Genomic DNA, 25483 nt, shown 5'->3' with positions numbered 1-25483 from the left:
GAAACACATGAACTGTACGCTAACTACATCGCTACTGAGATACAATGTCACAGAAACAAAGTTTTTGTCTGCTGATATTAGCTGCGTTTGATATTACCAGCCACTTGAAATAACATTTCTCTGTTTGTGACAAATTCTCCTTTAGTAGCACCAGCTAGATGTGGAAGTATCGCCAACACAACTTTGACATCTGCACCATGAACCACACATTTAATGTGCAAATATTAGAAGTTGGGTGAACTGCCATGAATAAACAGTTAATTTGTCATGTGTAGCCGCTTGATCAGGACTCCTTGATTCTATGTTTTTAGACACTCTTTACTTTTTTCTTTTCAAAGTTTAAACCAGTCTTCAAAATTTGAGATAGATAGAGAAATTTTTTTCTGTGTTTTTCTTGTTATTGTCATCATGGTTCATTGTTTAGTTTCAGTGCTTAAACAGTGACTGGAAATTAAACTTAAAAACCCTACATGGTTCACAAACTCCCATCTCTTCAGGTGACACTCCTGTGATCCTTTTGACTGACATCTCTGTTGCTTCCTTTGTGGACATTTTTTATTTGATTTTTTTGTACTTCCTCACCTACAAAGATGTTATTTTGGAGCACTATGCTGTAGTATAAAAAATTAGGCCAATAGTGTGTCTTGTGTGTCAAAATGACCCGAATAAATATCCCCATGTTACAGGCTGGGAGTTTGAATGTGTTGAAACAATAGCTTTAATTTCCCTGCCTAAACCAATCAAAAGGCATTTAGAAGAAAAGGACACGACGAAATGAGATAATTCAATAAGCACCTGTCAAAAATGGTAGCCACAGTCTGAAAGCTAAAATATCTATAATGACTATGTTATATGTTAAAACTTACATTTTTTTTTTCAGCACAGAAAGCGTTGCTTTAAATGCCGAGCTTCCTAAGAGTACGCTACCTCTGCCAAAATGTGAGAGCTAGTATGATATACTGTAAATGCTTTTACTTGTGGTTTGGAGGAAAGGAATGCAATTTGGCCATCTGGACTTGTTACTAGACAATTTATGGTATTGAACAGGTGGAGTTAACCAAGGATTCAATGGCAAACAAGCGCTACTGTGTGTCAGAAATAACTGGTGGCACCCAGTATATATGCATTAGAATGCATTTGCATAAACAATGCCTCTGTGTCTGTTGTTATGCTGCAGCTCTAAATGGATGCCAGATGACTGAGTAGCTCAAAGGCGTAAAAAACCTCTGTGCTGCTGGTGTCTCAGCTGCATGTGCTGAGCAGTCCCAGCTGCATGTCGAGCACAGGCAGACAGATCAATTAGACTAAAACTGATAAAGTTCTAAAATTCATGTTATAAATGAACTTGCTTTTTACCATTAACTTAAAAATCTGCAACATCATCATAATAAATGTATTGTAATTGTTCAGTATCTCTTTCTCTACCATATCATATTCTATGTGGTTTACTGAAAATAAAAGGCTTGCTCATGTATTGAAAATCACGTACATGCCTCATTCAGCAGTTTTGACTAAATGTCTACTTTCAGAGAGACGTGCGTGACTGCGAAGTGTGACTGCTTAGGGTCCTGATTGTGTGTATGTATGGTGGGCTACCTATTAAAAAAGCATAAATCACACAATGTGATGGGTGTATGAGGTAGAAACTGAAAGACACCATATGGAGCTCTGCCAGTGAGCTGTAGAAGAGCTAAATGTAGGATGACGGAACACAGCCTGCTTCCACTATATTCACACACCCACACACACCCACCCACCCACACACACACACACACACTTACACACACACTGCAGCTCACAAACATGCTCACTCTCAGTCACACATTGAGATATACACATTCAGGCTCACCCCAGCTGTGTGAAAAGACGAGTGGCTTAATGACACTTAACATGAGATCAACTCTGGAGATGCTCTAAAAGTCACAATAAGCCAAAGCTGTTGCAGCTAATGATCCACCACACACTCAAAGACACTTAAATGTATACACATAATACAAACTCATGAAGGAAACAAAAAACTAAGCACTTGAAATTATTAAACTAAACTGAGAAAAAAAATCAGAGGACTGCAAACACTCACTTCAGTTCGCTCATCTTTCTGTCAAGAAGTGTCAATCACACAGTTTGTTTATCTTTTCATCTGTCTAAATTTGTTTCTGCGATTTGCCTGACACTTTCTGCACACAGAAGACCTGACATATCATTTTACTGCCAATTACTTCTGTGCTCTGTCAGGCTCTCTCCCGGCACCTGCTGTGTGCCTGAACGTACTTGTATGAATGTGTGTGGGTAAAAAGAGAAACATACATGTGTGATTTTGTGCTGTCTGTGCTTTCGGTAGCTGTGCCCTACTTACTCCAACTACCCATCATACATAGTCCCTAATGAGCCCCCTGGGAAGCTGTCCAGGGCTTTCGGTTCTCCAAAAAATGCTCCAGTTCCAACTCTATTTCAAAGCTGTTGCCTTGAAGGCTGTACAGCCTTTGAACTGGCATGGTTGGTAAACAGCAGTCCAGCTTTGTCACTATCCTACTGATAATAACATCATCAGATCTGGCCTGTACACCTAAATATTTCAAATAATGATGTATACCCATTTGTTTACACACATTTGCACAAGCGGATAAAAAGTGCTCTTTCAGACAAGCCAATACGTGCATAAACTGGTTACAGCCACTTTTGTGAACTGGTTTTTGCTTGCCCAGGCTGTTCCACTTCCATTTTTCTCTAATTTCTCTTTATGAGTGGTGCTACAGTAGAAACTGTGTTTACTTATTTTTTTTTTTAAAGAGTGGCCTCACACAGGGAACACTGATGCCTCCTGCTTTGATAAAATGCCAGCACATTCTCAACATAATGAATGACTGACAGAGAAGCAAGAAGGAAACAGAATGATAAGATAAAAGCTACGTGCAGTGATAACATCAACATGCTGAGATTTACAGTAGGTTACGCTAAAGACTGTCATGTCCCCATGAGGGAAAAATTCCTTTTGGTCCACCAAACACTCGTTTTCTTGCACACCCTATCCTGTGCTGTTTTCTTTAAATCATCCCTGCCGGGAATACTCCAGGTGAAATGGGACAACAGCGATGAGCCGTTTACAGATGGTGCTCCAGACGGAGGCTCTTAATGTGAAATGGATGCTTGAAGTGGTGTGTAAAGGGGGAAAAGCAATTCTCGAGTAGTGTTTTGTTTTCAGAGAGTTCGTGGGGATAAGATGGTAAACTCTCGAAAGCTTGCCGTCTCACAGCCACCTGCAAGGAGCGAAAGCACAAAAGAGAGATATTCACAATATGAAGTGATGTAGTGCTAACACCCTGCCTAAATGCCTCAGTTGAAAATGATCCTGGCTGGCCTCATACCAAATCTCTCCAGAGCTCATCGCATCTGTTTCCTATCTCAGCTTTTCCTCCCAGTAAAGAAAGACAATCGTGCGGCATGTGGCAACCCGCTTAGAAAGAGTAAAACAGATCGAGTAAAAAGAGATGATGATGGAATGAGAGATAAAGAGGCCAAATACAGAGAACCCTGCCAGGATGCGAGAGGATTAAACACCACGGCTATATTGATCAGTCTGTATACCTTTCAGAGCCAACAGTCTTTCTTAAATCTTTTGATGTTTCTACTTTTGAGTCAGCCCTTTCATCACTCCAACCGTCCGCCACGGACATCTACATTGATTCTGTCTGAATCCAGAATTGCTCATGTTTGTTTTAAACTCTTGTCTGATCTTTGAATTATTTGTAATTCAGAGATGGGGCAGAGGTGTTGCTGCGATTCATTTTCTGAACTGATTTTGAAAAAATCTATTTCAGATTTGACCGTCCATCATTTCGCGTATTTGTTTCATTCATCTACTGTTCACACATGCAACACATTCATTGCCCAAAGACTTCAAATGCCCGTCTGCAGACCGCACAGGGGAAATTAGTGCCAGTCATGTGAACTGCTAAACTCATTTTACAACTATGTATGTTAATTGGCAACAGGTCAGTAACATGATTGGATACAAAAAGAGCTTCTTAGAGAGGCAGAGTTTTTCAGAAGTCAAGCTGGGCAAAGGTTCACTAATCAGTAAAAAAAAAACACAAAAACATCTATATATTGTGAAATTGTTTCAGAATAATCTTCCTCAGTTTGAGTTTGAATATGTTATCATCTACAGTACAGAACATCATCAAATCTGGAGAAACCTCTGTGCACCAGGATCAAGGTCAAAAGTCAATATTGGATGCCAAAGCTTCTCTGGGCCAAAGCTCTTTCAGAAAGGACTGAAGTGAAAAACTGTTCTGTTGTCAGACGGAAATTGCAATGTGAAATTATTTTTGGACACTAGTTCCTCTGGACTAAAGAGGACAGGGTCTATCCAGCTTGTTGTTAATGCCCAGCGCAAATCTGATTGGGATGTGTTAGTGTATGGAATTGACAGGTTGCACATCAATGCTGAAAAGTGTATAGAGGATTTAGAGCAACATCTGCTCCTGTCCAGATGACGACTGCCTGCAGTCCAGATCTTGAACTCTATAGATTCCTATATCAGACAAGAACGGTACAACATTTCTTTTCCATAAGTCCAGCAGCTGGTCACCTCAGTTCCCAGACATATACAGACTACTGTTTAAAAGAGGGGGTGCTACACTGTGGTAATCATGGCCCTGTCTTAACTATTTTGAAATATGTTGGTGCCATCAAGCTCTAAATGACTTTTATTTGTTAAAACATTGTATATTGTTTTTATGTTCTATTATGATATAAAATACATTTAATGATCATTTAATTCTTTTTTATTTACATTTACAGAGAATCATACAGCATTTTTGGAACTGGGTTTGGAGAAATAAAAAACACAATTCACCAGTTTAACTGCTGGGAACCTTCATGACTTTCATGACTTAAAAATAAAAAAAAAACCCAAGATGGTAGTTTAATTTACAATACTTTTTATTATTATTGCTGCTCAAAAAGAGCCAGTCTCCTGGGATGTTACTGCTGCGCACTGTCTTTAGCCTCCTGAGCAGTCTTGTTGATGAAAACATAAAGAGAAATGTCAGAAATGGAAGCCATGATTCTTGCTAAACTTTTTATGATTTTCAGCTTTTAAAAAAATCTTCGAAAAAAAACAGAGGACGAAGTATGCACAGACATTTAATTTTGTTGGCAGAAAGGCATGAGAGGGGTTAGATGACAGATTTGCGAGACAAAGGAGGAAACTGATTGAAGATGGATGAAGAAAGTGGATGATAGCTGAACAAGACTGATGACTTATGTGAGAAAAGGAAAAGAAGAGAAAATGAAATAGTTGATGTTGGTAATGATGGAAAAATAATAGTCATCTTTAGAAAGATGAAAAATGAATGTCCACCTGTGCAAATGATGTTGCTAATAGAGGAGTTAAAATTAAACAAAGTGCCATTTAACCTCGAGTTTGCAGTCATCCAGATGCAACTGAAACAATGCCAGAGTCGAGATAATGTCAGTATTACAACAGAAACATTGAGCAATCTATAAGCAATTACATTTTAAAAGCCTTGTCTGTGTCGTAGATTGATAATGAGACTGTGTATGACAGAGGGACAGATATAGTGGACTGCGGGTCTCCTCCTGGGAGGCGATAATGCCAAAACAATTGTTTGCAGATTACAGCTAGTTTGTTGGTACAGATATCATCTGCACAGATCTGCACTGTGCCACGGCATTTTGGTTCACTGGCTGCACTATCCCGTGTACACTTATTGCCACAAACGTTTGCCTGTAGCTGTGTATTCAGAGTAAACAATTGCCAGCAGTGTACTTTATCTAAATATTTAATAAACATCCAACATTTGCTAATTCTGTGACTTTTTAGCTGTAGAAAAATCATCTTTTCCTAAGGATATCAAGGACCAGATAATGATGACTTTTGCATTGTCTGCATCATTGTTTTGCACCCCTTTGTCTGTCAAACATTTGTACTTTACCTTCCTCTCAGATGATTAGTTTGACTTATTGTTAATGCCATGTGTCATCATCTGCATGTGCTGCATTTCCTCTTAATGCCTACTGCATGCTTGCAACATTTTCCGCTGCTTCATGCTGCTCTGCTTGGATGGATTCAGATTAAAAACCACTCTATTTTTTCATAGGCTCCCATTAGTCACCTGTGACTTTATTTACACATTCATGTGGATGTTTGCAGTCACTGGGAATTAGCTTAGCTTTTTTCAAATCATATAAATAAGATCCTGATTTGCATAAACTGCTGCAGTCATTACTGCCACCGTTTTTTGTCTTATAAGTCATTTTCTAACTCCGAGAGACATTTTTACCCTTTGTGTCAATGTTGTGTTTTAAGTTGTTATTTTTAAAAGCATGGCAGTACATGAATGAAGGCTAGATTTGTGGAAAATCAGCAAATGGGTCAAAAGTATTTAATAATAATTGTGTATTTATTTACTCCTTTAACTGTATCTGCACATAAGTAACCAAAATAATTCATTATGTATGAGAAATGCAATACATATTTTAAAAACACTGATTCATTCAAGGTGCCAGCTGCCACGAGCTGGTGCTATGGGTGGATCCACTGATCGGCATCAATGTTTCGGTGGATGTTATGTGTCAAATAATATGTCAGTACTAGGAATGCAGTGATCTGTGATTTGAATGGGGTATTGATCTGATACTGACCTAAAAAGTAGGATTGGATATCAGTGACAGTTTATCACCTGATCCATTCAGTTCAACATTATGTTGTTTGAGTTTACTATATCCTACCAGCAACAAGCAGCAGAGCTAACATACAATAGAAGAAGCAAGCAGCAGAGGGACAGTAGTTTGGTGGAAGGCTATTTCAGAAAGATTCTACTTATATGTTGGCAAATGTTTTTACTTCACTACAAACTGTGATCAAAGTGAACTAACATAGAACAACAATGCTTTCTGTCTCTTCATTTCTCATAGTGTTTGGGCTGTCCTGATATAAAAGCTAGAAGAGCGTTCTTTCAGTTTGATGCTCATTTGTAGGCTTTTATTATGCTTATGCTAAGAAAGCACACTGTTGTCAGTGTGATTAAATATCTCACTTCAGCTGTATCCTATTAGCTGCACACCTGTGTGTGAGGGAAAAAAAGGTGAAACTACTGTGTAAATGACAGCAGTTTGCTGCTTAATGAATCTCACCTTGATCCAAAATAAGATCAGTAGAAATAAATCGGATGAATGACACCGACACATTAATTTTTTTCACCATGTTTATCCTGGGTATGCTTTCATTACTTATTTCATTAGCGAATACCAAAAAAATGCAGTGAATTTATATTGTTGGATTTATTTACTTATTCCATTTTGTGCTACAAAGATACTAACGCCTTTAAGTCCAGCCTAGTGAATATCTTCCTCAGAGTGAGAAACAAAGATTATTAATTAAGGCTGGTACTGCACTCCATATCCACAGATACCTACAGCCAGGGTATTGGTATCAGATCAGAACCAGAAAAAAATGGATTAGGAGATTAGGTTTCCCAGCAGACAACTGTGTTGTTACTGGACAATGTTATTCAGCTCTGTCAGTACTTTAAAGTTTTAATTGTTTTGTTTTTTTTACTTGTGACATGCATGCAAAAGCCTGTTATGTCAGCGAAAGTCTGAGTGGCTAACACTACGTACATTACTTTGATATGTGTGCTGTATGTAGCCATAATTGGAAGGCAAGGTAGAATGTAAAATAGAATTAGTAGAAGCTACTGACTTACAGTCTGTGCTTTGAGTTTGCCCTTTTTCATATTTATTAATGTAGGCAGGCTAATTAAAGTTGTAAATATAAACAGTAAGTGTATGAGCACTGATGGCCTGGCATTCAGCATGAGCTGGGAGACACAGAGTCTCAGAGAGGGATCATTAGTTTGCATCATGATGAAAGTTTAAGAGGGCAGTCTGGATGTGGCGGTTATTAATGAATGCTAGCATAGGCTGGTGTCTGTTTAAAAAAAGAAATCTCTCAAATTGAACCTTTTTGAACATTTGGAGAGGAGGAGGAGGAGGAGGAGGCTTGATTAGTAATCAGTAGGACTGGTCTTCAAGAGGAAAGTTTCACTGTGCCTGCGTCAGCACAGCTACTCTGAAGTATTTCAAATTACTCAAGTGCCCATTGCTACAATTAGTTCTAGAGCATGTTAGTACAGGGCACCACTAGTTTATGTCAGATTTCAATTTCTCATTCTCCTTCATTCTGCAAATACTCCAATTTTTCTACATTTGAGATGAAACTGAAAGGAGAAAAAGTAAGTACAACAAGAAGTTTAATCAATTTGCAGAAATACCTTTTGTAATCTAGAAGAATGAATCCTGTAAGTTTTTTTTCTCATCTGTAGAATGCTCTGGCTTTGTGTTATATATGTACTTTTCGATGACTGCAGTCTAACAATAGACACACTGCATTTTATAATATGGAATTTACAGACACTCTAAGAGAAAGAGAGTGAGGAAATAAGCGGGAAGAATGAGGGACACAAAAACCCTTCAGGGGGTGCTGCAAGAAATGGAAACTCCTGTCAGCATGTAGTGTCACTCTCAGAAGCCAAATGTAACACCTGCTCGGTAAGACGAGCGTTTCCACCCAGCAGACACACAAAACAAACACGAGTGCAGAAACGCACTCACAAAGAGACAGAGTCTTAAAATGAAGGGGTGAGAAAATGCTGGCATTAAAGAAGAGGCCTGTTTAAGAGGATAGTCAAATGCATCAGCTCACACTGCTTTGCAAGGGACTAATAATGCTGCATTATGAGAAAGACGGGGATGGAGGAGAAACGCTTCATTCCAATTATCTACTGTGCTAACCTTGCAAATATTCTTTGAACAAACAGCACAGTTAAGGAAAAATGCCTCTTTAATTCAGAATATGCTGAATTTTCATTTGACAGCTGACATCTTTACCAAGAGCTCATTCCTGGGGCCAGGAAGAGTTTAATCAATATCTGACCAACCAAGCTTCTTCCCACAGCTAATAGCCAGACAGAGATGTAAAGCAGGCTGCTGCAGGTCCGGACTCCTGACTTGACCAGCATCTATCACGCTGAACTGTCCTTGAGCAAGATGCTGAATCACTGCCAACTGTAATTGTTGTTCTATTGACCTCCGCATGGAGCCAAGAAAAAAAAAAAATCTTGTGCACATATTTTTAAAACATCTAACCAGACAGAAACTCTTCATTTAAATATGTGCTTCTTGTAAAACTTATAAATTAAGTTAGATGTAATAGTAAAACACGTTGACAGCAATTACCCAGCGAAAAAAAATAAACACTGTAAAAAATCAGTATTGTAAATATTTTAGCCAGGGATTATGTTTGTCACCTAAAGGTGATTGGGAAAACAATTACTTACTTAGTTTCTAAGGGACTGAACTTTCTTGGGAAGCCATGAGAGCACCAGAAGCTTCTCTACTAACGATGAAAAGCCGACTGACTTGTGGATCCAAAAACGCATTTGTCTGAGCTTTTGAGCTAAAATAACATACACTATATAACAGTGATACCAACTCTGAACCAGAAAATAGACTCACATCCCCAGAAAATCGCAAAGAGTGCAGCCAGAGTCTCATTTTCCCTCTTTTCTGATTGATTCTCTATGGTGCCTCAGATCAGTTTGATGCTCAAAGGAAGAGCAAACTCTTACTTTCTCTTAGCTTTGTTTTTGCTTGGATCGCCTCAGTTATATAATCTCTACTTTCCCAGGGATTGCAGTAATACTGGGTTGAGAAACATTAGTAATTCAGTTTTAAACTATATAATAAATTATCAGCAGTTCAAACCACTTGTCTCCTGATTGCTGATGTTCTTGGGAGCGTGGCAGTGTAAGCCTTCTGATACAGACACTTGTAACTTATCCTTGTGACATTGTGCACTAAAATATATGATCCGTTTTCATCGGGTGGACCAATGGCACGAACAAAAAAAAAAAAAAAAAAAAGAGAGAACGATATGCAGCATCCTAAGCCTGCAGTCCGAATTGCAGTCTTGAAACTTTGTGCCAAAATAAACTGTCTTGCATGAATACCGCACGGTTATGCACAGTCTCATATATTTGCATTTAGTGTTTAGTTAAGACCCCAAATACAGGATGCTGGAGGTGCAACAAAAAGTGATCCATAATAGCTAAATCAAAACGTAAATGCAGAGGAAACGGAGACCAGAGTACTTAAGCCAAGTGAAGAGATGCAGCCAGAACGAAACACAAATAGCAAACACAAAGTGGGAACTGAAGCTGAATGAAAGAGCCAAGGACAAGAAAAGCAAATCTTCTTAACAGGAATTCAATCTCCACGAACACAAATACATAAATACAACTTTAGCTCAAGATACTTTAATGATAACGAAATCAAAATAGTAATTCAAATACTTACAACATTAGAACAACAGAGACACCAAACAGAAAACATTTAACATTGATCAGTGCAAAAAACCTAAAGTGAAAACCCTGAGACCAAAATCAGTGACCATGACAGACTGAAATTCCAACCAATTCAATTGTAGAGAAACATGAACTCGAGGGCTAGCTGAAAGGAAAAGGCATTTATTTTAAAACTCAGCATGCCTGGTGAAGCTTGCGTTAAGCCAAACTTTCCCAGTAGAGCTTTAGAAAAGAAAACATCTAATACAAGTGTCTGCATACTACTCATAAATAAACATTTGGTATTTAACATTTTTATTCTGAATGGTACATTTAACTTATAGGTTGCATTTATTTTACAATTCTGAAAAGACATGTAAATAGTGAGAAATCAAAACACGCAAACACAAAGTATCAGCATGGATTGAAGGTGACACTTCACCAGTGCAAGTTTTAAAGCACTTACAGCAGTTTAAGATTTCTTTGCCTTTAAGTTAGGATGCCGACACGTAATTATCTTCAGCTGTGAGCTTCCCCCCCTCTTATGGTGTGTTGTCTTGATGCATGATCAATAATTTATTTGGCTCAGTGTATTTGGTTCATGTACCGAGTGATTTTCATAGGAAAGGAATGAGACACATATTTACAAAAAACAACATCTTGGTGGCCTCAAAATCCCAAAACACAATATGCCAAAAATGGATCAACACCAAGGATCAAGATCCTTGGCACAAACAGAGCAATATAGCGTATGCAGTTAAATGCCAAGAGGATTGCTGTAAATTATACACCTGGGAAAACAAACAATGCTAATGGGTGGTACAACATATAAGAGCCACCTTGTCCAGCTAGAGACCCACAGTCTACTTACACGCCAGTAGCCACTTTTTCACTGATGAGAACCTGCACAACCTGGACGGGAGTCACGGAGATCATGCATGGAAGAAGGGAACAACTTATTTGAACTGAGGAAGAGATTCACCATTGTACCATGCTGCCATTAGAGCACTTCCCCGACTCTCTGTGAATAGCACTCATGGCCACTTATCAGTAGTCATAATAATTTGCATATTAATAATCACGAAACTGATCTTGTGACTCATTGTTAGGCAATGGTGCTAGTTTCGTTATGCAGTCGATATGCAGTCTGGGGAAACTGGCAGTCAGCTGAGACTGAATAAGTGACTTGGATGAGTGATGGAACATTTCTCTCATGGAAAACGCTGCATCCAGATGAACTGAATCAACTTTGTGGGATTATTTCAGCTTATTTGAGTGCTCTTGTGAGGAAATTATCTGACACTGAGTGAAAGTAAACGGCTGAGTTTGTGATCGAATTACAGGCTGAATTCATGCATCATATTAAAAAAAACACACATACACAATGAGTGTGTGTAATATAGCACATTACAGTGCTATATTACACAGTTCATTATTGCATTACTCCTACTTGCTATTTGGCATAATGTTCTTCACCAAAAACTGCCTCGGCTGACTATATTTTGGTCTCAGTTAAAGTAAAAAAAAGTTTCGTTTGCAAAATTAAAATGATCTCAGAGACGATTAGAGCACAGGGCCGTTCCAAGCGACTCGCAAGCCGTCACTGTCAGTCTTTGACGTCGCTTCCATTTTGTACCAGCGCTCAACTTTCATACAGAGGAACATCCATCACAAAAGATTAATGGGTGTGACCATGATGCATTCTGACTCCCATTTCTCAAGAGAATTCAACTAGAAGCATTCAGGCATTTCTGAAAACTTTAACCAAACAGAATTAGAAGAGATGTAAGAGGAGGAGTGGAGGTGGGTACACCAAAAGAACTTGTTGGGGCAGTTCCTTGTTAAAATACCCCTTAAAGACATAACGTGTAAAATTACAATCTCAGTCAAAATGACTGTGATTAATGTGTTTTCATTTTGAGCTGCTCATGTATTTTCTGCTGTTATAATTCCACAAAGATTTAATCATTTGTTTGTTGTTTGTTAAGTAACTTGGCTGTAACACTTCACTGAAGCGCTCCATTAGAAAACTTGAGGAACCATACAGGTATCTGACAGAAAACCTTTTGTCAAGGGGCAGCTGATATGCCAAGATGTGGTGCGAAGCACTATAATTAGAGAGAATAAACAAAATACTAGAAACAACTTATGGAAATAGAAGAAGCCTTATTCTGAGACAGAAAGACTGATAGAAGAAGGCGGGGGAACTAATAAAGCAAAGGGAGGACAGAGAGAGAGAGAGAGAGAGACCCAGGTAGGGAGCATGACACAGAAACAGAGTGATGCAGACAGCAGAGGGGAGGTGGGAGGCAGAAAAAACTGACAGAGTGAGGGAGTGATAGATAGAAGAGGTTTATTTGCTTTTGTTGTGCCAACATCATTTATCTCCAGTGAACAGCCTCCCAGTGCTGAGAGGCTATATGACAGAAATCAATCAGAGGGCAATCGTCCATACACTTCCACTGATGCGCCAACCCATCGATACAGGCTTTAGGAGAGAGAGTAAAGGAGGGAGGCATGGCAAGAGAAGGAGAGAAGGGAAGGAAGTGCAGAGAAAAATGGAAATACAACAAGAAAACAAATTAAAAGAGAAGGCTTTTTGGCTCCAAAGGCTCCAAAATGAATGTGCAGCATGTCTCTATCTGCTCATTCAAGAGTCATTAAAAAGTCCTTTCATGTTTTTATGACCACCAAATACTCCAGCAGCCTCTGCCTTGTGTGCTTGGAGCTCTGTTTAAGAAGAGCAGATTTGTATTTTTCAAATTTTCTCAAACCAGCATATTTGGGTAAATATCCGAGGCTGTTTGAACATGTCACGCATATTTGGAAACAATGGCACTGAATGCTGCTGCATGGGCTGTTAGAGACATTTTAAAGTATGTTTATGTGTTTTTGGACTGCTATTCTCTTCATCAGGGTGATGAAGCACCACCTGTCACTGAGTGCGGTGTGCAAAATGCCAACTAAGATTTTCTCAGTAAAGACAAATTACATGAAAAATGATTAGGCATATATGGTAATGTTCTATTTTAGAATATCTCAGCTTATACTGCAGTAGTGTGCCAAAGTCTTGAGTCACCCTTTATTTCCTCATATTTTGCTTCCAAGGAGCCAGAGTTTTTTGTAATTTTTTAAAGTGGTCTTCAGAAGTAGTTTTCCAGGCTTTATAAAGGGCTTCCAATGTGCTTCTTGGGAAATCGACTACATCTTTAGTTTAGTCCTTGTACTTTGTACCATTTTCAGAATTTTTTTTTTTTTTTTTTTTTTTTTTTTTAGTGATAATCCAGGAAAGACCTGACAGAGAAACTGAGAGATGTTGTGGTTTGTAGCTGTATTTCAGCCAGTGATATTGGGGATCTTGTCAAAATTGATGGAATTATTAACACAGAAAAGTACTGTCAGATTTTGATCCACCATGCAATACTATCTGTAGAGCATTTGATTGGCACCAGCTTCATTTCTCAGCATGACAATGATCCTGAACAGACTGCCTTTGCAGTTAAAGCATACCTGGGTAGAAAAACACACATTGGAATACTATCAGTCATAGACTTTACTCTACAAAGCCCCAGATTTCAACATTATTGAAGCAGTATGAGGTCATCTTGACTTAAAACAGAAAAAAAGGGCAGCCAACATTCAAAGAAGCGCTTTGAATGTCCTTTAAGAAGCCTGGAGAACTAATCCTGAAGACGACTTAAAGAATTTTTTTTTCAAGCAATAATGGTTAAAAAGCCAAATATGAATTAAAAAAGATTGTTGCACAGTACTGTATGCTTGCATGACCACCCTAACTGTTAAAACATAATTACTGGACCCTTCGACAAAACCACATTAGAAAACACGTTGTAATTCTGCTTGACAAAGAAAATGAGCAAGCCTTTTTAAATAATAGCTGTTGGAAATAAATTATAGATAATGTATGGATTAGTAATAAGAACATTAATTTCATTTTATATGTGCTGTGTGTGCTGTGACAAGCTCAGTCTTTTTACTGGCCAGGGCTAACACAAGTTGTGGAGGGCCCTGCTGAGATTAATACATCAGGCACCTGTCAGGAAGCACTGTGTGTTTGTGTGTGCATGTAATACCATGTGACAGTCATTAGACTTTGGTCCGACCTCCTGCCCACCTGCCCGGAAAAGAAACAACACGAGATCACATAAATCATCTGCTTCACATAGAATACGTCTCCTGCAGACACACACCCGAAGCAGTGTGTGTTCTGAGTGACTCTGGCCAGAGGCATAGCTGACAGCCTGACACCTCTGATGACTTGAATGGGAGCCCGCCCTGACACCAGAATCCCCTTTTCTGCCCAACAGTGTACAGATATTAGTTCCAAGGCCAATATCGCTTACACACTGAGGGATGACCAAAGGCAGGCATGCGAACTGTTGATGTATACCTCTATCCCTCAGATACACACACACACACACACACACACACACACACACACACACACACACACACACACACACACACACACACACACACACACACACACACACACACACAGTCAGTATATCATAAATTGCATGTTACTTATTAGCATTAACACACAAAGTACGGAATTCTATCTGCACTAACAGAAGCACACACCATCATGCACTCAGCCCTGAAGCAATGTATGCATGAGGCTTACATTAGTTCACACAATGCCATACGTATACTGCACAGGATAATATAGATAGCATTTACATACATATTTACTTGTCTCATGGATTACACATGCTTCAACTGACTGAAGGAGTGCATGGTTTAAAGATAATATTTTGTGACTTATATCTGAGTCGGCGTTACTGAAAACAAATTTCTTTTTAACCCAAGGTACCTTTGAGGAAATAACAGAAATTTCTCCGCTTTCGATTTATTAGTTTAACACAATCAGAAGAGGCTCAATAACACAACAGTTTTACTGTCTGTCACTGGAGCTGTTTGGCGATCAAGGCCCTTTTCTCGAGGCACTTCTAATTCACGAACTCAACCCAGGATATGAGTTTATACTGGGTAACATGGCCACCTCTCTGACCTGTTTTTAATTTAATTAAATTTTTTTTGTTTTTTGATCTAACTGTGCAGCTGGACTCTAATACTACACATTGTACTGCATATTCTATTTCTGTGTCTATCTTCTGTGAAAACCACAGCTACATGAATTAATTGAGTGTAAAGAGTGGATTTTATAAATCAGCCTTAAGATGTGCCCAGCACCACGACTCTGAAACGACTTCAAATATTTTATGGTGAGAGAAGTGTTGAAAATGCACATGATAATTTGTATTATTTTGGTACAAATAAAGTCAGTAGTTTTCTTTCTGTCCTGTTAGTGAGTCTAATTTATAGGCCTAACCTATTTTATTATTTCCTCAACAAAGTTAAAAGTATAATTTTCTGCTTTTATTTTCATGTGGATTGAAAAAAAAACTGAATGGAAGATGTTTTCTGTTCTTCTCTCCTTTGGTGGTATGTGTCACCTCCAGGTCTATAGCACAAATCCACCAGCTGGCCTTTCTGTGTGGACTTGACAACTTTTGTCTAGTTTCCTCTCACAATCTAAAGATATGAATGTTGGGTCAGCTGACCCTGAAATAGACTGGTCTGTCCTGTAACAGCTGGGATAGGTGGGAATACATGAATCTCTGGTTAGGTTTTGACAGCGAGGCTCATTTAAAAGAGTTTCATGTAACCATGGAGAGAACGTCTCACTAACTTAACTCATCTAAGGTGACAATAATTGTACCTGGCCGTTTTGTACGATGAAATTAGGTTAGAGTTGAATACAACTCATGCAAGGTCACCCGTTATACAGCACAGGTGTCATCACATTACAATAGGTCACACCATTGGCTTAAAGACTCACTCTACATGGTCATTGCTCATTAGGTAGATGATGCAGGGATATTTATCTTACGGTTCAGACAACCTCAGGCAAAAAACAACAAGCAAACTTTTAATTACAAATTTTAACCTGAGTGATGGATGCAAGCATCCTTTGGGACACTCAGCAACAAGATGAATCACTCCTACCCAGTATAATTAAAATCAGTTTGTGTAGCAGCTCTAGCCTTTCAAACACTAAAACCTTGACCTTTAATTATAACGCTTCCATCAGTGTAAATTTTGAAGCTGTAAAACACACTGTCAAAATGCATCTATGGTGATGCAAAATTGGACTGAGGGCATCTGAGATATCACACTTAAGGTAAATGAGATTGCTCTTATTTGCAGATCAGAGAAAACATGGAAATCAGTGCAATACTCATTGGAAAAAAAACCCAAAACATAAATGATGGTGGTATTAACAGAGAATGAACAGAAATATTAACCCAGTTCTATATGAATGAAGTCTGACCTCACAGGGTTGTGACAATGGGCTTGGATCAGTTACACTGGCAAGTTTTTATAGTGTGATGCAAAGATGTAGTTTACATATGTAATACAAATCAATGGCTAGGAGCAAGTGCAAAAAAGGAGAAAGTAATGTAATTACATGTAATTACAGTGCTCACGTGACGATAAGAGACATACCGTGACAGGAAATTCAGCTAGTCAAAGTGACAAATCAGATTCCTCCTTGTAGTCTTTAATGTTGGCGAGGCTAATAGCTACTCACAGTACCTGTGAATTAAAGCAGCATGTCAATGTCAAGACTTACAGGATAAAAAGCTAAATAGACCTGGATATAATTACCAAATGCCAAAGATTAAACAGAATGTCATATATCAAATGCACAGACGCAAAGCCACAGGGACACACACAAACACACACACGACACGCTGTTTTACTGATTTGTTGTAACAGTGGTACCCATTGTGTTAAATTTATGTGGACAGGCAGATTGGCTACTAGCAGATTCGACAATTCTCCAGGGTATAAGACCATTTTTCATGTCACCAATTACAAGCCTGCATCTCATTGATTGGGGGGAGCCTTTCACTCAGAGTGACATAAATTAACTCATGTGTCCAGTAAAAAAGCTGGGACGAGATGGCTATCATGGGGTTAAATCCTCTACGTTGCAGCCAGGAGTGCATCTTTTTTATTTCTTCTGATCTCATTCTAATTGTGTTTATACCTGTAAAACTGCAAGTTGAAATGAAATATCACGTTCTATCTTTTCTGTGAATGTGTGCATGGAAGTTTAAATCTCTAAATGCCAGTGGTAATTAAAGAGATTCACTGCTGGTAGAGTGTTGTGTTCCATTTCTGTCAAGGACTTTGAAAGGTGAATTTTGTTTAATATACAGCAGGCAGCAGTGTATTTGGGTGTGCGCTTTGGATTCAGTGTCAAAGCTGTTTACAACATACACAGCAAAATATAACTTCTACTATAAATTTCTATTCTAACTATACTCACAAAAATGTAGTTATGATGAGTTGTGACTATTTATGAGGAACAATAGAAGGAACAAATCTTGGATGGATCAATTGTTTTCCATTCTGCTGTCTAGAAACGAGCCAAGCATGCTGCTGAGTATAAAGGGAATTAAAAGCAGGGGGGCATTTATTTTAAGCAGAGTTATTTATAGTCTTCTACAATCTTGTTTGAAGTGAAATGCTCAGCAGCATGAAAAGAAACAATGGTATTATTGAATGTGATGAGCAGAAGATGCGTGGAAAGCTGAGTCCTGTCAGAGCTTGTGTGTGGAGCTGAGGGGAGGTGAGGGGTGGGGCTCAAAATCAGAAAGGGAGGTGGGGGCATGTGTGTGTTAGCCTCGGGGGTTTTGATCTCTCGCTTCGCTAAACAGAGAGAAGTCCATCAGCAACAGATACCCGTTCAATTATTCAGGAGGTTAGCATGAAAAATAAATGGCTGCTTCCTGCAGGGAGAGGTGTGGCACTGCGCTGGTTCCTGAGTGTTTCAGGTTATTGTACGCTCTCGCAGAGGTTAGATTGAGCAACTGCTTCCATTCTGGAGTCGATCAATTATGTGAGACCGCTCGCTTAACCCCATTAACACTAATAAACTCCACAATTTTCTTAATACGTGTTTCAAACAACATCAGCTTAAATTAGAGTAAATCAAAACAAAGCAGGAAAATACAATAACCCACATCCAGTCAATATTCATTGTTAAATTATCTTAAAGTTTCTACAGTTTCTGATAGCTCCTTAGCTTTGCAGCATTCTTCACAGGAATCCATCAAAGCTAAAGGTAATGTTAGCCATATACAAAGTGGCTAGCGTCGCTAACTAACAATTTTCCAACAGTTGGAAAATGTGGGATGACTATTACTACTATTACTACTACTAGTACGACGACAACTAATAATAATAATAAAAGTCAACTTGGATTTTAGTTCATGAAGTGCATGAAGATTTGTCTTTGTACAACAGAAACAATGACAGAAAGTGAGAAGTTACACGTTTTGGCCCTGTCACTTTGTGGAGCTTTCAAATGCACAAAAAGGCGAAAGAGGAAATACTAAATATGGGGTCTTTCATGCTACAGTCACACAAGGGAAAAAAGTGGATGTAGACCAAACCACAACAAAAATTATTATGACCGAGTACAATAAACTTGCAATTTTGTTGCCATGATGGAAATGAGACATGGCTTGTTGGTTGTCAGTCAGGGTTGACATGGTTACTTCAAAGATAAGGACCAGGTCTGAGAGTACTCACTGTCAGTTCCTGGCTTCAAAGTGTCTATGTGCATCAAGACAATTATAAAATGGCAATAAAATGGTGTCAGTCTGATAACTGTCTGCAGTTTGCCATTACATGCAGTCCGCTGGAGATAATGGAACAAACAAGTATCATAAATCACCAAAAATCTGTTGTCTGCTGCCATCTATATACACACAGAAATTCACCCTCAAAATCACTGCTTGCATTCAGGGTCAGGCCAAAACTTTGACTTAAAGTAGAATTTTCTTTATAGATTCTTAGAACCTATTTTTTTTAACCTCCTAGGACCTGGCGTCCACATTAGTGGACATTACATTTTGGGTTATTTAGACCAAAATACTAAATCTTGCTCTACAAGGGCCTGATATCCACTTACGAGAAAATTATACTGCAACTGTTCTATTGAAATTTTAAATGAATATCCTCATATGTGGCTCTCATTTTTCTTAGAAACAAAAATTAGGAAAAAAAAAATCTGGTATAACTTTATTTTTACATTCATCAGGTTCCAATCAGCCTAAATATCAAAGAGAAATTAAAAACGCATGCCATGGAAGAGTTTGGGTCTTAGGAGGTTAATATTATTTTTGGTCACTATTGGATAGTGACAGTAAAGAAGACGTGCAGTAAAGAGCCACAGGTCAGACTCAAACCCAGGCTGCTGGTCTCTGGCCACACAGCAGATGGGCACCTGCTAACCCGCTGAGCTAAACTGGTGTTGTAAAATCTCCTTTTTATATAGGAATATAACCAGAATACAATGTGTCTACATACAAGTTGCACTTTATTGATGTAGATTGGCTCACATTGATTCCAATGTGCTACATAAATTTGGTTTAATTGTGGTTTTCACTGTTTAAACTAACCACAACTGTGCATTGTCCTTTGGTTTCATTGTTAAAGAGATTAATACAGTATGATGGCAAATAAGACTACACATTTCAGGGGAATCAAACTTGTGCAATCTGCTATTTGTTTGTCTTAAAACTGACCATTGCTCACATTGTTTTTTTTCTTCCTCGGTTACACACATATTTGCAGTGTAGATGATTGTTTATTGTCCTGGCTCTTCTTCCTACTGTTTTAGTATGAATACATGTAGGCTACAACGTATAAATCTGGACCTTCATTGTCTGTTTTCAAAAGGCTTTAGCTCCTCCACTTGTTTCATATGACAGTGTGAATCTATGAGGGTAGTTCTCTGAACAATACAAGCTTGTCACATAGTCAGCCAACTCACTTCTATGACTGGAGGCCAGCCAGCTGTCCCCGATGTCATGTCACTCTGTCCTAATGTGATTGCCATTTGGCATTAGCTGACTTTTCGTCTTTGTCTGTCTGTAGCGCTTGTTACTTTTCCTTTCTTCTCCTGTCTCTGTAATTTGTGCCACTCTTTGTGCCACTGTCTCATTTTTCTCTTCACAATGATTGGTCTTAAAAGAAAAGAAAAGGTGGAAAAAGTAGCATCTAATATTGGCTCCCGCTCTGCTTCCCTCTCTCTCCAGGTGGTCCATCACGTTGGTCGTCCCCTCCATGTGACTGCTGCTGCAAGAACCACAAAGGTGACGGCGAGGGTGAGAGCGGCACCTCCTTTAATGAGCTCTCCACCTCTAGCTCTGAGAGCCAGTCAGAGGCCAGCTCTCCCCAGGGAACAGTCATCTGTGGCCCAGTAAGTCGCCAGTCGCATCCCCGTGCCAATGTCCAAACCCTGGACAGGCCGCTGAAAAAGGGCCCTGTCACCATGGTCCAGCAGTCTGAACAACGACGCAAGAGTGACTTGCTGCGCACTCTTACAGCCAGCTCCCGTGATACCAGCAGCTGCAAGAAAAGGCCCACAAAAGAGAAGCTCACAGTTGAGGAGGAGTTGGAAAAGTGCATTCAAGACTTCCGCAAGATTAAGATCCCAGAGAGGTTCCCTGAGAGGAAGTACATGTGGCAGGCTGACCTGCTGAGAAAATATCGTCTCTGAGGCAGGAAACACAGCTGAAGGAGCAAACACATGAGGCCAAGAATCAGTTCAAGCGTTTTTTGATCATAAATTTTGCAACAAAGGGGAGAGAACACTAAACTTATTTAAATCAAGTTTCTGAAAGAAACCTTACTTTTATGCCAGTGCGCTGAGAGTCTAAACAGAAGCTAGAAGGAATGATAAAGAAAAAAGAGACTGTTCTATTATTGACGTATGTATGGTAGTAGGCTTTGTATGTGTGTTCATGTAGATTAGGCCTACTGTATGTACTGTAGGTGTGCTGTAACTTACTGAATGCCTTCAGAACTTTGAATAATTTATCCCAGAAGACCAATACAAGTGGATAAAGACAATGTCCATGAAATGATCAACCACCAGAAGGCTTGCTGATGGCTACACTTGGGGCTATTGATGGCTGCTGGACTGCACATGCTGTAATCGGTCATCATTCACTGAAAAACCATCGCAAGAGCCACGGTTTTAGTCAAAGCAGATAAGCACTGGTCTAGTATGTGATTGTATGTGTTTATGTCTGTGAAGGTTCTCAGTCATCCAGGTCATGGTAATCTAAGGAGGTTGAAAGAAAAGCGAGAAGTGTCAAACTGAAGAAGCTTCTTGGATGAGAGGTCAAAGGTTTTCTTTCCAAGCTCCTTAGATGTGTGTGTTTATGTGAGTGTGCGTGTTTTGTGTCTGTTTGCACCCGGGTGGCCTAGAGGTCACACATAAGTCCACATTGGGACCCAAAAACACTTCATACTGTTCAAACAGTGCTCTCACTATAAATGCACGCAAAAATGTCTCATGACAGGATGGCATGAAAAGCTGGGTTAATTACTTTTAAACAACTTCTGGAGACTTCCGAGCTGGTGTAAGCACAGTTTTATCAGCAAGTAACTTTTGCATAGCTCTTCACAATGTTGGTTAGATGTAGAGCAATATCCACATTACTGTGTGAAGGGGAAGCAGAAGAGTGAAGGTACCAGAGATTCTGTGAAGTTCAATAAAAATATAGCACACACATACACATTTTCCCCATGTACTGAAAATCATATTCACTGCAGCATAATTACATTTCAAAATGAACAAAGCAGTCAAACTTTTATTCACATACTGACACACAGAGCAATCAAGCACAGTGTCATTTAAACTACGCTTAATATGGCACAATAAATATGGAAAGGATAAAAGGGGACTGCTGTATTTGCTTACCCAGTGAACACAGACAGATGCCTTCTACACTGACTGTTGACAAGCTAATCAATAGTTATTGATGATAGAGTCTGTTGATAGAGCTGATAGATGTAACTCTTGTTTACAATTACTAATGAAGCTCTTGGGTTACTGACAAAGACAAGCTGCTCTTCTATTCAGTCAAAATTAGTCATTATTCATGTATTCATTTACCTACTACTTGGCTCTGTCAGGGTCTGCGGGATCTATTGCAGTGTAGACAGTCAACTGCTATATTAAAGCAACACAATTTAAAAGCATGAGTTAATATCCCCTGGAAGATGATTGTTATTCCTTCAAAGTCCTTGCTGAATAAAAAGTTACTGCCAATGGCAAAAGCACAGAAACGTTCACTGATGGTGCAATTATAAGGCATTTGTCTTTAGATTTCATATTGTTATTGGTCACTTAAAGCTGCCGTTTACTTTTTCATTGCCAGGTTAGTTCATTATTATTACAATACTAACTGCAAATGTAAAAGAAGAGTTGATAACTATATATATCACTGTTTTTGTAGATATGTATTAAAAGTGGTGGGATAGGGATTCACATCGATGAGAAGGCTTCTGATTATGAGACAGAATTATTCCATTTTTGTCATGAAGGTATTTTCCTTCATGAGGAAGTAGCTGATAAATTGGTACATGTGTTGGTCAAGGCATTCAATAAAATCACAGTTTTTCTGAATAGTTGGGTAGCTGTGATAAAAGATGTTAGCATTAGGAAGCTATACATCTAAATGAGTTTCTTTATATTGTTGAAATTTCAGATTGACCTTTTGATTAAAAAAAAAAAAAAAATATATATATATATATATATATATATATATATATATATATATATATATATATATATATATATATATATATATATATATATATATATATATATATATATATATTAAAACAGAGGTGAAAATGAAAATAATCATATTACACAAACTTGGCTGGACTTGTATTTATCATTGAGGGTTATAAAAGTGCAGAGGAGTGCGATCTATAAACAATCACAGCTTTTTGCAAAGCAAGAAAAAAAAGCACACACAACTAAGAGTAAAATATGCATAATGTATACTTGTCAAAGATCAGTTAATTTAAAACAATCCCTGATATGTTAAAAAGAAGGATGATTTAAAATGTTTTATTACACTTATTTTTCTATCAAATGCCCTTTAATTTAATACACCGTCGAGCACTTATTCTGCCCATATAATGTATTTCCTGTGAGAGAAGTTAAGTGGCAGTAAGAGTGCCAGGGATAGTCATAACCATATGTCTGCTAAAGCTCATTATAGTATAGAGTAAGTGGTTGCAATAGGTGCTAGATATAAACTAATCATTCTCCTCATGTCAATACAAGTAATATAATTTATTTTTCTACATTACTGGAATATTACATTTTCATTTTGAAGTCATTGATCTTTTTCGTTGAAGTTGAAATATGTTAATCCAGGCTACATATCATATGTAAATAAACACCATAAATCATACCTAACCAGAAAAATGTATTATGCTCTCTGTATATAACATGCAAATCCATGAGGCATTGCTGCTACTCTGTTCTTAATGTGCAGTAGACTGACAATAATGTAATACAGCCATTATTGTTTTTATTGTTTTGTCATTTAGCGTTGGGCTATCAGGGATTAGGGAAATATAAGATATATCTATAACAGATCTCATATTTATATTGGTTTTTTTTTCCAAACAACAGTGTCATAAATGGACTTCTCTAGCACACTCATCTGTGTCACAATCACTGATGACTATGATGCTGATTTTCAACCAGAATACAATGGAGTGTTAGAATAGTCATATGTTTTTGCTGTTTTGGCTCTGAACTTGATTTGAAATGAAACAGTGACTATAAAAGTACTTTGAGGGTGTTTACATCCATTTTTCCATTTCAGAAGAACAGTGTATAAATCCCCTTTAGCAGATGCAGGAAAATGCAGCAGGACAGTAGTTCTAAACCCACACAACAACAACAAAAAGCTTTTCATCAAAGAATTTTATGTTCTTGACTTATCATTTGTCCCAAGCAAAACTGAGGATTTTATCCCCAAGAATATACAGTCCGAAGATCACAAGAAACTGCTCCAGTAGGTCTTGGGTCATGGTAGTCTCAGGTCCCACTCACACGGCCTAGAAACGTGTGACTGTGTGACTGGGACCTGGGGCAGTGACCATCTGGTAACTACTGGGACTTGAGTTGATAGTGTGGCTTCTTTTCGGGTAAATTTTAGGATAAAACCTATCAAGCCGCTATGTCTAATGGATTAAAAGCCTGACAAAAAGGGTGACACAGATTAAAAATTATACATTCAAACATACGATCCCACAACTCCTTAGCACAACCTTGCCATTCTCAAACCATCCCCTATTTAAATTTGGCTGAGTTTATAGATCATCGTTTTGGCAGCACTGCGGAACTTGTTAAAACTCAATGCCGTCTAACCCCAGTGGACAAAGTACAAAACCCAATCAATGTTAAAAAATGGTGAGCATAGTTCTGAGCATGTCAGGGCTCTGTGTGCGGGCAGGCAGAGAGGAGGATCCAAATGCAGGACTCGGAAAACGGAATGCAACTCAAAAACCTCAGCTTTATTGCTGGCCAGAAAACAAAACATGAAGTGAGGACTGAACACCGAAACCAAAAACACACAGGCATAATCTGAGGGTACGACGCGACACTGGGCATGGGAAAACACAGGGCTTAAATACACAGGGTAGTAATGAGGAAATGGGCCACAGAAGGGAGACACAGCTGGGAGAGATCAGGGCTAACGAGACATGGGGAACAAAGCTGCACACACTAACATAAGACAAAGTCTTTCACAATAAAACAGGAAACATGAATCACAACTCAGAGACATGGACTCAACACAGAGACAGAAAATGAAACATGGAACTGAACTATACATGAAACCACCATTCCTAAAACATGGATAATAGAAACATGAAACTCTAATAATGATAATAATAATAATAATAATAATAATAATAATAAACATCACAACAAGAGAATGAGAAACAATCCAAAACACCAAGATAACTGAAACACAAAGTACCAGAGAAACAAAGAATAATCCATGATGCAAAAGTGAACCAAAACATAATAAACTCAAAATACTGGGTCCAACGGACCCAGAACCGTGACAGAGCATACCTAAGACGTCAACACTGTGTGTTTGATTAATGACATTGATTTGATGTTGGCACATTGTGAACTCACAGCAGGATACATTGCAAGTGGTCAGATAGGAGAGTCAAAGGAGTGA

The 25483-nt window shown here is 38.5% G+C and overlaps 1 protein-coding gene across 1 annotated transcript in view; it reads left to right on the top strand.

Annotated features, from left to right (window-relative positions):
* Positions 1–22979, top strand: part of kctd16b (potassium channel tetramerization domain containing 16b) — an 86621-nt gene extending 63642 nt beyond the window's left edge. Inside the window, exon 2 of the mRNA XM_004550339.3 lies at positions 20510–22979. Coding sequence (XP_004550396.1) covers positions 20510–20973 — 464 coding nt within the window. The 3' untranslated portion in view covers positions 20974–22979. The remainder of the gene's footprint in view (positions 1–20509) is intronic.
* The last annotated feature ends 2504 nt before the right edge of the window (positions 22980–25483 follow it).

Source organism: Maylandia zebra, linkage group LG10 (assembly GCF_041146795.1).
Source record: "Maylandia zebra isolate NMK-2024a linkage group LG10, Mzebra_GT3a, whole genome shotgun sequence".
NCBI classification, from domain to species: Eukaryota; Metazoa; Chordata; class Actinopteri; order Cichliformes; family Cichlidae; genus Maylandia; species Maylandia zebra.
The sequence above is the reverse complement of the archived record's forward strand: the minus strand, read 5'-3'. Positions and strand labels throughout refer to the sequence as shown.